Below are 13,501 nucleotides of genomic sequence, written 5' to 3'. Positions count from 1 at the left end.
AAGTCCACTGAATTCCATTATGTAAATTTCCTCATTCTCGTACCATGTCGCCTATAAACACCTCTTCATTATCCAGATTTAGATCAGAAAAATGAAAGTCTTGTGATATCCAACGCTAAAAACGACTGTCATTTTGATTATTTTTCTAGAACCTTAAACCATTGTAATTAAGTTCTATTGCGTCTGATTTTAACAAACTTTGAACACAACTGAACTAATTTGTTGAATCAGTCTAGACCATACTTCGTATTTCTCTCATTCAACTTCGTAATTCTTCAATCCTCAATTTCATAATTGGCTCGAAATACCTTTGTTTTGTCGCTCCTAGGATCATATCAAGTCGGTACCATCATTTTCGTGTCCGATGTGTCATCGAGTCGGTCTCGTTCTTAGCCTCATACTGGGGCTCGGATCCTCGCCTTTGAGTCCTTTCATCTGATTCGCCATCTCTCGAATCTTGCAGCAAGTGCTTCGTTCCATCTTGTCGGCGATGACTCGGACTCGGCCGGCGAGCCTGTCCTCGAACAACCGTTCCCACAAAAGCTTCACTGTAATCGGGTACGGCGGGACCCCTGCTCGATCATCTCCTCGAAGAACTCGGCGGCCGATCCGACCTTCCCGTTCTTCCGGCACAGCCCGTGGATCACTACCGTGTACGTCGACCCCGCCGGATAAAAACCCTTCTTCCCGAGCCCCGCCCAAACCTCGGCAATCCGATCGAACCTCCCGATCTCGATCAGCATCTTCAGGACCATGTTGTAGGTCTGCGAGTCCGGCTCCGCTGACCCCGCGTTCCTCTTCGTCTGCATTCTCTGAAGCAGCCTCAGAGACCTCTTCACCTCGAAGTTCCGGCAGTGTGAGGCGAGGGTCGTGTTGCGAATTTTCTCGCACACGCAAGTGCACGTGGTCGCAATAGTAATAAATCGTAAGAACGAGTCGATCCCACGAGGACTAGCTAAATTGAAGATTCAAGATTCACAAGTTTGAATGAGAACCCAAAAATAATGATAGAAGGTTTGTCACAAAATTATCTAGCAAGTAAATAAAATAAACAACAAAACTAAAGAACGGTTTTACAATTATGAAGACGGAGGACTATGGTTTCACGAGTTCAATCTACGGTTCGGATTCATGGAAATTACGCACGATTATTGTTGTTCATATATTACTACTCGTACTCACGCTAATCGTATCACTAAATCTCTCTCGAGCATCTAGCAACCTAAACTCAATGCCAGAGTTTTATCTCTCGATCTCAACTCCTAAAAAGCACGGCAAGCATTCACAACAAGAGTACACACACGAGTCTAAAACAGCCTAGCTATCTCTAGCCTAGGAATGTATTTTAGTAATCCAAAACAAAAGCACAACAATCTAATATTTCTCAAGCATTAGATCGAACACATATCATGCATAAGGTAGCTAATCTCATACAAGGCATTAAACATGGAATTGAACTAAGCAACATGACAAGAACAACAACAATAAAATCAATCTATTTAGGAATCCATAACCGTCAAGAACTCGCTACACCATAGCCCTATGGAGGCTTAGTTCATGGTGATACAAAGAACAAAGCAAACATAAATCAAGAACAATGAAACCAACATAATCTTCATAAATAAATGGAGTTCAAGAGATAGAGGAAGAGGATAAAACTATGGTGGTGGTGGCTGGACGAATTCCGGCGAGATGGCACTCCGACCTCCTTCTTCTCCAAAGCAAAACCAAGAAACTCTAAGAAAACATGAAGAGAAAAGAAAATTACTCTCTCTCAAAGATGAGAGATCCCCCTCAAACCCTAGCATTTGTGTTTTTAAGGCTGAATGGGGTCATTTTCGGAGCCATCTGGACCTTTCATTTTGATCCGATGGCCAAAATTCGCTCAGAAACGCAACATTGGAAAAAACTGATTTTTGGACCGCGCGGCGCGCCCTTATGTCTGCGCGGCGCGCAGACCATTTTTTCGGCTTCGCGCGGTCCGCGCGTACGACTCTGGAGGCGAAAACGGCGAAATTTTCGTCCGCGCGGCGCGCGCTTTTTTCCCGCGCCGCGCGCTTCCTGCTCGCTGCACACCGTTTTTTAAACGGTCGTAACTCCTAGCTCCGACGTCCGATTTCTGAAAATAAACATGCGTTGGAAAGCTAAGAGAGAGCTCTATCTGATTCTGGAAGTGGATCATCCAAAATCATCATTTAAAAATCCCAAAATCCTGCGGAATAGGACGTCGTTCCTTGTTTCGCTCCAAGTTGTCCAAATGTGTATGAATCTCCTTGAAATTGTTCGGAATCGTCACATGTTGCGCTAATAACCTCCTCAAGACCCAATTGACCTCTTAAACCTGAGAATCACTCATAAACACACAAAAACTATCAAAAACACTTGATGACTCGTTAGTTTTTAGTCCGGGAAATAGAAGTTTTACGCGTAATAAACGCACCCATCAGATCGCGTTGTAGCTCCACGTGTCCGGGGAAACTCTGTTCTTCGTCATCTCTTCCACGAGATCGTACGCCTCGTCGACTCGCTGGTCGTTTCTGAGTTTTCTGATCACGTGGTTGTACGTCGCGGTGCTGGGTTTGAGGCCGTACCGTTTCATTCTGTCGAGGGCTCTGAAAGCCAAGTGAAGGTCGTCGGACTCGCAGTGAGCTCGGACGAAGATCGAGTACGACTCCGCGTCGTGGCTCAGCCCTTTCTTTGGCATTCCGGTGAAGATCTCGTGAGCCTCGTCGGATTCGCCTCCTTTGCACAGAGCCTCCATGTAAACGTTGTAAGCCGTTGTGTTCGGAGAAAATCCTCTCTGGAGCATTTCGTCGAACACCTTGCGGGCTTCTTCCGCGTCGCCGATCCCGCCCCAGCCGCGGATCAGGATCAAGTGCGTTTCCTCGTTCGGCTCGATCTCCGAATCGGCCTTGGTTCTGGCGAAGAGCTCGCCGGCGTGTCTCACGTGCTTTCGACCGGAGAGGGCGTGCAAGAGGTTGTTGAGATCGTCAACGCCGGGTTTGGCTCCAAACTCGGGCATTCGATCGAACGCTCCGACGGCTTCGGCGGGCAAGTTGAGTCTCGCGTAGGCTCGGAAAACGACGCGGAAGATCTCGGAGCCGACCTGGAATCGACTGGAGTCTCTGACGTCGACGAGGAGGTCCCAGAGCGAGTCGTGCTTGTTGCTACCCAGAACGTCGACCAGGATTTGGTGGCTCTCGTAGCTGTGTTGGAATCCTGGGATTCCTTTGGCCCAGAGGAAGAATCTGTGGGCGGAGAAGCCGAGGTTTTTGCATCGCTTGAGGACTGTTCGACGAGGTTCGGTGACACGTGTCGCGCGAAGGAGGCGAGTGAGGTTTCCAATTCGTCGCGTGGGTTTCGGTGGTCGCTCAGAACGCGAGCGAGCGAGTTGACCAGACCCGCCACCGAAGGTTTCGACGGCTTCGAATAGAAGCGATGACAGCTTTGAGAGACAAGTGAGCGAATGACTGTACTACTCCGATGAGCCATTGTTCTCTTTTTCTGTCCTGTCTCTTGTACGTGTAACGTCAGTACCATGAAAAATCGGTCACACTTTTACGTCAAAACTAAATTTTCAAAGCTCAGAAAATATTTCAGTATTTCCAGCTCAGGAAATACTATTTCTTAATTTTTTTTATTACTTTTACAATTACAATTTCATTTTAGCTTTAGGTATTTGAGAGGGAAAAAAAATTCTAAACGATATTCTTAGTAGAATAATCATAAAATATAGGGATAATTCCATAATTATGATAATTTAAAACAAAAAATTGACCAAAATCCATGGATTACTTCTTATTCTAAAACTATGATCAAGTTTGTAACGAGTTTTTTTATTGACAAGTTTGCCATTAAATAATCATATTTTGGAATTAAAAGTAATGAATTTATTTTGGTAAAAAAAATAAAATTAAATGATCGTAGTTATATAATGGTATAATCATAAATATAACTGACATATGGGTGTAAACTTTCTGGTAAACAATTTAAGAAAGGGTAATTAAGCTAAATAGCATCCTGAAAATAAGCAATTTATTTTTAGCCCACATTTTGTTAATTAATGGTAAATAGTCATGTGGATTTATTTACAGCAAAAATAGGACGAGACTGCCCTTAGTTATTCCCGCCCAATTTGTATTAGCGTTATTAGGATAATTAGCTCAAAAATTTGGTCATTAATGATATCGAAAATCGAGGAGGTAATTATAATCGTATCATGCGTTCACACTTCACAAGCAACCACTCTCATTTATTGTTTTTAAGAAGAAAAAAAAAAGCTTCTTCTTCCTCTTCCCGTCACTCTCTTTCTCTTTCTCTCTCTCTCAAAAATTTCATTTCATTTGTTTTCCTCAAAACTTCAATTGACCATATCTCTATCGTTTGAGCTCCGATTTGGGTGATTCCAAGTGTTACGAACTCGTGTCGAAGAGAGGTTCAAGAAAACATCCATCATGCTTGCTAAAAATTTCGGTTCATTGTCGTGGGAGTTCGCCGGAAAAGACCTTCGCCCCAATGTTGAGTTTTCCGATCACCGCAGGGAGGTGGTCTTCACCGCCAGTATAAAAATGAAGTTCATGACATGGGTAACAAAAGACCTCATGAAATTCCTCCGATCGGTGGTCGGAGATGCTCCGTTTTGCTCGAGGTACGTTATGGAAATAAAAAGGGTTAGATCTATGTTGATGTGTTGTAATTTTGATGAAATTGACTTCGTCATGGTATTTAGAAGGTGAAAATGTGTAGGGTGGGACTAATGGCTGATTGTATCGTTCTTGCTTGGTTAAGCTTTGTCGTTGATTTTTTTTCTCTCGTGCTCCCTGTTTGGTCTGACGGGTTTTGGATGAATTGAAGCTGTTGAATTGATTTTTGTTGGTTAAAATTGAAGGCTGAATTTCAATCGCAGGCTCTGGTTATTCGGCAAAGTCTGGGGCGTCGTGTGTCGGTGCTGAGGAAGGCGGATTTAGTTCGATTTGTTTGAGAAGCGGTTAATATTAATATTTTTTCTCTCGTGCTCCCTGTTTGAATTTTCCGAGAAGAGAAGAATCTGCGTCCAAAGGTCCCGATCGATATTTTGGACTCCGCGAAGAACAATTTTTTTTTTTTTAGTATATGTTCGTGTAAATAGAAATCATATTTACAGTATATTCGTGTAAATACGAAGCTTATTTACAGTATATTCATTGTAAATACAAAGCATATTTACAGTATATTCACTGTAAATACAAAACATATTTACAGTATAATCGTGTAAATAAACTGAAAAAAATTCTGAAAATATTTTGGGCACGAAAATTCTGGAAATTATGAATATATGGAAGACAAAATAATATCAATGAATGAAGAATATATTTACAGATTTTATCCATAATGAATTGCAACGAAAATAGAAACTAATTACCTAAAGTCAACGCTGAAAATTTCCAAATACATAACAATTAATGGGCTGAGAATTTTTAAAATATGCTCAAAATTCAAATTTCAAATTTGAAAACTTCCCTATTCAGTTTCAATATTTAATTCGAATTTTTTTAAAAAAAAAACTGCCTAATTAAAATAGCGTAAGGGAAAAAATGTAAAACTAATTCAATTAATAAGCTGCCACGTAAGCAAGATGGCTATTTACGGGAAATTAACGAAAGATTAGCTAAAACGAAATTGCTAGTGTTTTAGATGACTACGCAGCCAATTATTTGTTTAAGAAACGGGCTACTCTTCAATCTTAGGCTTAGACTAGTCTTCAATCTCAGTCACTTGCTACGGACCTATGAATGGTCGTTTCTCACGACGAAAGAGCAAAGAAAAGACGACCCAAACTAGTGAAATTTGGGGGTCCAACTCATACTTGCCATATATATATTTAGGCACTTATAATCTTGAAAAAAGTTACCGCCTAAACAAGCCCTGCAAATTATATTTTACCAACAAGGCAACAACCACATGAGCTTTGTCACATAAAAAAAAAAAAAAAAAAAAAAAAAAAAAAAAAAAAAAAAAACCAGTTTAGTTGTTTCCACTTCGCGAATCACTTTAAGTTAGCTTTTTAATTTCCCTAATATAGTGGTGCGCATTGACAGGGAAAAGAAAGGCAATCTCAAGTGGAGATACAATGTCCCAATAAGCTTGATGATAAAAAGCACTTTACTCAATTATTTTGTTTCATTTCCCAGAAAATAATACTACTATATGTGATCTAAGAGTCGTGTTGTTTGTCAGCAAATGGATCGAGTTTGTTTGATTTTTAATATTAAATATTAAATAAATATTACTATGCTGTTTTATTTTCCACGTACATGTGATAGTTACCGATGGTAGGGATAATCGATGTTAATGCGTTTTTGTTTTTTTAGATTAACATTCACGGGACACGTGTTGAGGTGCGAGCTTGAGATGTATCTCGATTTTGGATTGCAAAGCGTCGAATCTCATGTGATTCTGAATGGATTGTGACGGGTCGGAGATGGTATTATAACCGTGGTGGAGACCTTCGGGAACTCGACGTAGGTGGTGTGTTTCGCCGTGCCCTTCCTTTCCCTTAGCTTTCCCCTTAGCTGAAAGAGAAAATACAAAGAGTGATATATTTTGGAATATTCATCTTATTAAGTGAAGAACAAAAGAACTAGATTTCTCAAGTTCTTGGACACATTTTGAGAGGGAATATAATTTGACGTAATTTTAGTCTTATTTGTTTGTGAAAGAAATATGAGGGAGAGAGATAATATTTATTCTTCAATTCTAGAGATAAATGAAGTAGATCATTCTTCTCAGTGTTTTGAGAAGAGATAGTTTATCTCGAGTATGAAAGAGGCGAGTTCTCTTTTAACTCTATAGAGAATTTTAGAGAGAGAAGTTGTAGTCTCTTTTTCTTGTTAGAGAATGACATTTTCCAAATTGTGATGAATGAGAGAGTATTCATAGGATTTTGAGTGGGCAAAGTCTTGGACACTTGATCGGAGGGATTCTCAGATTTTTTTTTCTTCTAGTTTTATATATTTTTCTTCTATTTTATTTCAAAAATTTATAAATTACCTTTAGTGATTTTTTTTATATGTTGGTCTCCTAATTTAATATATCAATTGTTATGCCGTCTTTTTCACGAAATGAAAACGACACCCGAGAGCAAAAAAGACATAAAACCGGAATATCCTTCCGCCGAAACATCGAGATTAAAAGATTCCTCCGCCAAGACTCCTAAAACTGAAAGATCCCTCTGCCAAAGGTCTCGAAACCAGAGGATCCCTCCACTAGGACTCTCAAAACCGGAGGACCCTTCCTCCAAAATCATCAAAATCGGAGGATCCATCCAGCAGAACCCACAAAACCGGAGGATTCCTCAAGTAATCCTCCGCTTGAACTCACAAAACCGGAGGACACTTCCGTCAAAATCCCCAAAACTAGAGGATCCATCCGGTAAAACCCACAAAACCAGAGGATCCCTCCGCCAAAATCCATAATAATAAAAAACAGTTTGAGGGGAGGTTGTAATACCTCTAGGCCTATACTCCCTCCCTCCGTCTCTCGTAAGGACATAATCTATACATCATATATTGTGTAATTATGTATATACTAATTTTAGCAACGCGCTCGCGATGAGTAAGTTGTTATTATTTTGAAATAATAGGTTCAACTGAAAAAATATATTTGAGGGCAAAGAAAGTGTACAATTCAAATAGATAAAAGACATAATAAATGTTTTTAAAATTTATTTATCTCGCTTGAAGAGTAAACTGAAGTTCCAACCTATTAATTTAGTATGGTTAATACGTATAATCATTTCATTAATTTTTAACAAGTGGCCACAGAAATACGGATATCTTCCTAAAATCGACTTCTTATTATGAAGAATTTTTTTCGCACAACTTGAACCCAAGACTTTTTAACTGATTTAGATAGAGATGTTCTAATGTTATTATAAATTAACCTATCCAATTAGCTAGTGAAAAGGAAAATAATAGGTTAATTAATAATGACATTAGATATATAGAATATGATATGTGATATGAATCAGGACAGTGGTTATATATTTCATTGGTCATTATGGCCTTATACATATTATGAACAACAATAATACATCTAGTTAGTATTAGATATATCTATATATACAATTAAGATACCACATAATCGCGTTTCCTGTCGACTTCTAATTTTTATATGGAGCACCTAATTTTCGTTCGTCAATGACCTGATCACATAATTAAATGGAACACGTTAAACATGTCTCGGTCACATTCCTATGCTTTTATACAATATTTTTTACGATAGTACTCAAATCTGTCACGTATTATTAGCTGTCTTGTACTATTAGATTAGAAATCATTTATATTACAGTAACGCTGTTAAGTCAGCAAAAAAAAAAAAAAAAAAAAAAAAAAAAAAAAAAAAAAAAAGAAAGAAAAAAAGATCTTAAATGTTGACATATAAACATTATTACGTTTGTCTTTTGTGAGGCAGGTGCCTAAAAATATTGATTTATTTTTCTATAATATGTGGTTGCTGATTTATAAGATCCATATAAATAATTCTAATTCGTATAATTAGTTAGCTCTCGAGTAAGAAATTAGGAAATATATCATGTCAGAGTACAATTACAGGCATCTTACGGTATTACGGGTATTTAACTTAATTTTGATTGATTACACAATATTAAAATCAACTTCCAATCTCTATTGTACCGGTTATGATCGGTTTTTGTTATAGAATACCAGGTTTCTTAGACGTAAAACATTAACTCTTGAAAGAAATATGTGAAACGCTAGCTGGAGCACATCTCTTTGATTAAAAGTTGATGTTGTCGATCGTCAACAAACCATATGACCTTTTAAACGATGTCCTATATATTATTATTATTATTATTATTATTATTATTATTATTATTATATATTGCTTTATGATTGTGAATAATCAAATTTTCCGAATTGTTGTGTGATATTCGCCATTCTTTATTCAATTTCAACTTCATATATATGTAGGAATTCCCTCGCGTTCGAGTCTAGGTACATACTTCAATATATATTGTGGTAGTCAAAAGCGCAATTTTAGAAGTTTTTGAGGCCATTTTGTAAATAATTTTATCTACATTTAAGCATAAATGCATTCGTTGTCATTTTCATAAAATAAATTATAGGTTTCTTACCGATTTAATTTATTTGTCATTTATCTAATCATTGGTATTACTATAAGCGAATTCGAATCACCAGCTGGTTCATAATTGAATAATCATTATACACTTTTATTTCATATTCATTTCCCTCAATGTTCAAACAATGTTCTCGCGTCAGTGGGCCCCATCCAAAACATGAGCATTAATTATTCTATTCAAGTAAAGCAATAAATATCTTCTTATAAAAAGAAAAGAAAAAGCAAAGCAATAATATTTTACTCATGCATGCATGCATACGTTTTCTTTCAAAATATTTACTCTTGTGTTACACTCAAATCACAATAATAAACCCTAGAATTTGATTCTCGGATCTTCTTGTTATTATTTCGTTTTAAGAAATAAACGAAAGTCTCAATAACTCTTAAAGTTAACTTTCAAGAAATTAATTACATTTTTGGGTACATTATGTCGAATATTGTAGCATATTTTAACGCTACAAACATTTAAAGTAGCTTATTGACTCCTGCGCGTACTTTTAAAAAACACCCATCGAGTGTCGTTTGCATATATTACTTAGATTTTAAAACGTGGGAGGAATCGGATATATTTAAATATAAACCCATTTATTTGTTACCTTGTTTTCACATAGCATAGCACCTATGGTTGTTACTTAAACACGTACTATATCATTTTGTTGATGAGTATTGTAGTTAACTTATTGTCAAATTAAAATTTGATTTTGGCAGAACGTCTGATAAATAACTATTATATATTGATATAATATTATCCTTATTAACTATCAGTTAAAAAGATGCTATAATAAATAACATATTTAACATCCAAAATTTCAAATTCTAAAAAAAGGAGAAAAATCATTCATACAAATCAAGTCAACTAACAGAAAAAAAAACAAAAAAAACTAACACAATCAAAACTTCAAAACTCTAATATACATAAAATCATGTCAATGAGCTTTAGTTAAGTGGATATTGTTTCTTGAGAGAATATGAGATATAGTCATATAGACAATTTTGAATCTCAATAGTAGTGTTATAGACCTAATATTAGAAATACGCTATAAATTTAATTAAAACTAACTGGTTCCGATGTTAAAAAAACTTATTCTGGATAAGAGAGAACCCAAGAAGATTTAGGTTTAATGGTAGGTATGGTAGAACTAATGGGCAATAATTGTTTTAGATAAGGGTATATGTCGTTAGGTGACATAGAAATATTTAATTTGATTCAGTTTAAAAAATTTTTGTTAAAAAAACTGATGTGTTTTTCGTTTCACTCAAAATTCAATGATACCTTTCTTTTTTCTTTTTCTTTTTTTTTGAAAAATTTGATAGTTTTGTGGAAAATTCAATGTTTAAGGATATTTTCGTCCTCAATAGAAGATGCAAATATGTTTTAAATGCTTAAAGTTGAATATTTTTTTAATATTGAGAAACTCAAATTTCCCAATTCAAATAGTTTGTTATCTTTCCTCAAAAAAAAAAAAAAAAAAAAAAGTTTGTTATCGCATTTCTCGAGGAGAATGTTCTCCCTTATTTTCTCAATCGAACACTTGTATCGGCTGATATTGACTCTTTTTCTTTCTTCTCATGGGATGATTATATTTTACTTGATAGTCCTTAAAAGGATAAGAATTGAGTTAATCTTGTATGTCTTATGATACAAAGGAGATGCGTACTCTACTATTTCTTTTGAATATATATATAATCGGACTAATGTTATTTGTTACTAACGAATTGATAACACAACTAAAAAAAAATACAACAAATTCATTGAAATTTATGACGATTTGATTAGTTCATAAAAAACACCTGTTGATATAGAATTGTGCTAGTCATTTTTTTACACAACTACTTTTTTTTTTTTTTTGCTCTGATTTTTACACGAGTACTAGATAAATTATCTTATCTTTTTAAAGATCAATAGCCAATAGGAAACTGATATTTTCTGAGTAATATATAAGCCATGGTCTGTAATCTGTATTATCTGTCACATCAAGGAAGACAATATAAAAAAAAAAATTTCACTAAAAGTCACAGAAACCCACGGGCCACGTCAGAAAAAAAAAAGACACAAAAGTAATTACGGAAAATGGACGGTTTGTTGCGTGGTAATGAGTCAGAAGAGACTGATCAAAGCTAAAACGAGAGCTAACCATAGTGTGGTTCGACTCAGCCAAGTGGATCTACGTGTCACGATTGATCTAAGCCGTTGCATGGTTGCCACGTGGTAACATGAATGTATACGTTTCTTCTATTTATAGAGCGCAGTGTCTTGATGGATTGCCGTGACTAACTCATCAACTCTCTCTCCTCCTCATTATTTTCTCTCTCATTAAAATCATCTGTCCGACGAATAACGCGAACGATTTTCTTGTGATTAAATTTTTTTTTTCGGTCGATCGATTTCTATTATCTCGGCGGAAAAAAAAATATTTTAAAAATTACCATGAAGGAAAGCGTTGGAAACCCTCTTCGTCTCAAGTCCCTGAACCACATCTCTCATGTTTGTAGATCGCTCAAGAAATCAATTGACTTTTACGAAAATATCCTTGGCTTCATCCCCATCATGAGACCCGGGTCGTTTAATTTTGACGGTGCATGGTAATTTAATTTCCATTTTCAACGCGAAAACTTTTTTTTTTTTTTTTTGCGTCAGTGTTGATTTGTTTTTTCTTTCTGATTTCAATTTGTTTTTAGGCTATTTGGTCATGGAATTGGACTACATCTTTTGCAGTCGGATAACCCAGAAAGCATGTCGAAGAAGAGTGTAATTAATCCCAAGGACAATCATATTTCCTTCCAGGTAATTAATTATGTTATACATGTTATATTAATGTTTTTTTTCCTTAACTTCTTTTTGGATTATATGAGTGTATAGGCTTAACATTTGTTGGTAAAGTTTTGCGATCAAATCATCTAATTTGAGGCGAGCGATGAACAGTATCATTATTAATTAAATTAATCGGTAAATGAATTAAAAACTATAAATTTGATCAGCAACATGTTTCTAGTCGAGAACAATTCAATTTAAGTCTTGTGTCAAAGGTGGCAATTTTGGATTTACGTGGATGGATAGATTGAAGGTTCACTGAGTTGGATGATCACCGACGTGAAGTAAATAAAATACACGTGTTTTATTTTTAATTATTTAATTACTGATCACTAAACGATAAAAGCTTTTATGCGATGACAAAGCTTATACGTTCTTATCGTAATCACTTTAATTTCCAGCAACTTAACTTGCAAAGTCAACTATAAATCCTTTTATATGAGGTGTTATGAATTTTGATAATCATTATCCCAATATTTCGTTACATACATATATCTCCTTTTTGGTAGCCTAAAACCAATGCCATAAACATAAACCACAACAAATTGATTAGAAATACTTGAAACTTCCTTAAAAGAAATAGAAATATTTGAATTAGAAAGTTTTTGATCATTTAATGGGGGATGATTCACTAATGACCTTTAATTTCCAAAATTAGTACATATATTCAAACAAGATAAAATCCGATTTTTTTTTCTTATTAGTGAGATATCAATACACACTAATTATAAGAGCAATAGGTTTATCACCAAACATTGTTTAATAAATGAGAAAAATATATTCCGGATCAAGTTTATCAATAAATATTTTTACAAAATTAATGAATAATCTTTCATGAAGATGCCTAGCTAGTTTAAATTAATTAGATCAAGGTAAGAGATGAATAGATGTATTTGGTGTATGTGTGTACACAGTGCGAGAGCATGGGAGCAGTGGAGAAGAAATTGAAGGAGATGGGAATAGAGTACGTGAGAGCCGTTGTGGAAGAAGCTGGGATTCAAGTTGACCAGCTCTTCTTCCACGATCCCGACGGTTTCATGATCGAGATCTGCAACTGCGATAATCTTCCGGTCATCCCTATGGCCCGATCTTGTTCCCGCGCAAATCTCCACCTCCAAGTCCAAGTCCAAGATCATAATTCCTCTTCTCATCATCTTCTCAATTTGTGATCATCATCATCATCATCATTACGTTTTTGTTCTTCATATTATATATATATATATATATATATATATATATATATATATATATCATCATGTACGTACGTTACGATCTTTTTTTTTTTAATAATTAAGCTTTTTTTATTGTGTCATTTTCATGTGAGTTGTGTATTGTCGTGGTGTGGATGTGATTTGAGGGATTTTTTTTTTTAATTATTATGTTTGGTTAGAATAAGACATTTGATGTAGCTGTGTTTGAGAGTACTAAAATTTTATGTTTTTTTTTTTTTCTATCCTGTCTTGGGTTTGATTGCTTCAGCTAATTTGATTTAAATTGGTTAAGTGAATGAGCTGGTTCCGGGAAAAATGAAAGAGGAGAAGTTTGTTTTGA

At 35.7% G+C, this 13,501-nt stretch overlaps 1 protein-coding gene and 1 pseudogene across 1 annotated transcript; one reads left to right on the top strand and one right to left on the bottom strand.

Moving 5' to 3' along the window:
- Positions 1 to 369: 369 nt before the first annotated feature.
- On the bottom strand, positions 370 to 3,492 carry LOC149386675 (putative pentatricopeptide repeat-containing protein At3g15200; annotated as a pseudogene).
- A 7,916-nt stretch (positions 3,493 to 11,408) lies between these two features.
- LOC149386674 (glyoxylase I 4-like) lies at positions 11,409 to 13,501 on the top strand. The gene is made up of 3 exons (XM_089626708.1): positions 11,409 to 11,721; positions 11,818 to 11,923; positions 12,865 to 13,501. Exons 1-3 carry the CDS (start codon positions 11,567 to 11,569, stop codon positions 13,117 to 13,119), a joined length of 516 nt encoding a protein of 171 aa, XP_089482834.1. The 5' UTR covers positions 11,409 to 11,566; the 3' UTR covers positions 13,120 to 13,501.

Source organism: Urtica dioica, chromosome 9 (assembly GCF_054948205.1).
Source record: "Urtica dioica subsp. dioica isolate 48M chromosome 9, U.dioica_male_clone48M_v1_H2, whole genome shotgun sequence".
NCBI lineage: Eukaryota > Viridiplantae > Streptophyta > Magnoliopsida > Rosales > Urticaceae > Urtica > Urtica dioica.
The sequence above is the reverse complement of the archived record's forward strand: the minus strand, read 5'-3'. Positions and strand labels throughout refer to the sequence as shown.

Bases quoted from the DNA above. Each gene is read 5' to 3' on its own strand.
- LOC149386674 (XM_089626708.1), top strand. From the start codon at position 11,567: ATGAAGGAAAGCGTTGGAAACCCTCTTCGTCTCAAGTCCCTGAACCAC. The intron at 11,722-11,817 runs GTAATTTAATTT...ATTTGTTTTTAG, and splicing joins TTTAATTTTGACGGTGCATG to GCTATTTGGTCATGGAATTG. The intron at 11,924-12,864 runs GTAATTAATTAT...GTGTGTACACAG, and splicing joins ACAATCATATTTCCTTCCAG to TGCGAGAGCATGGGAGCAGT.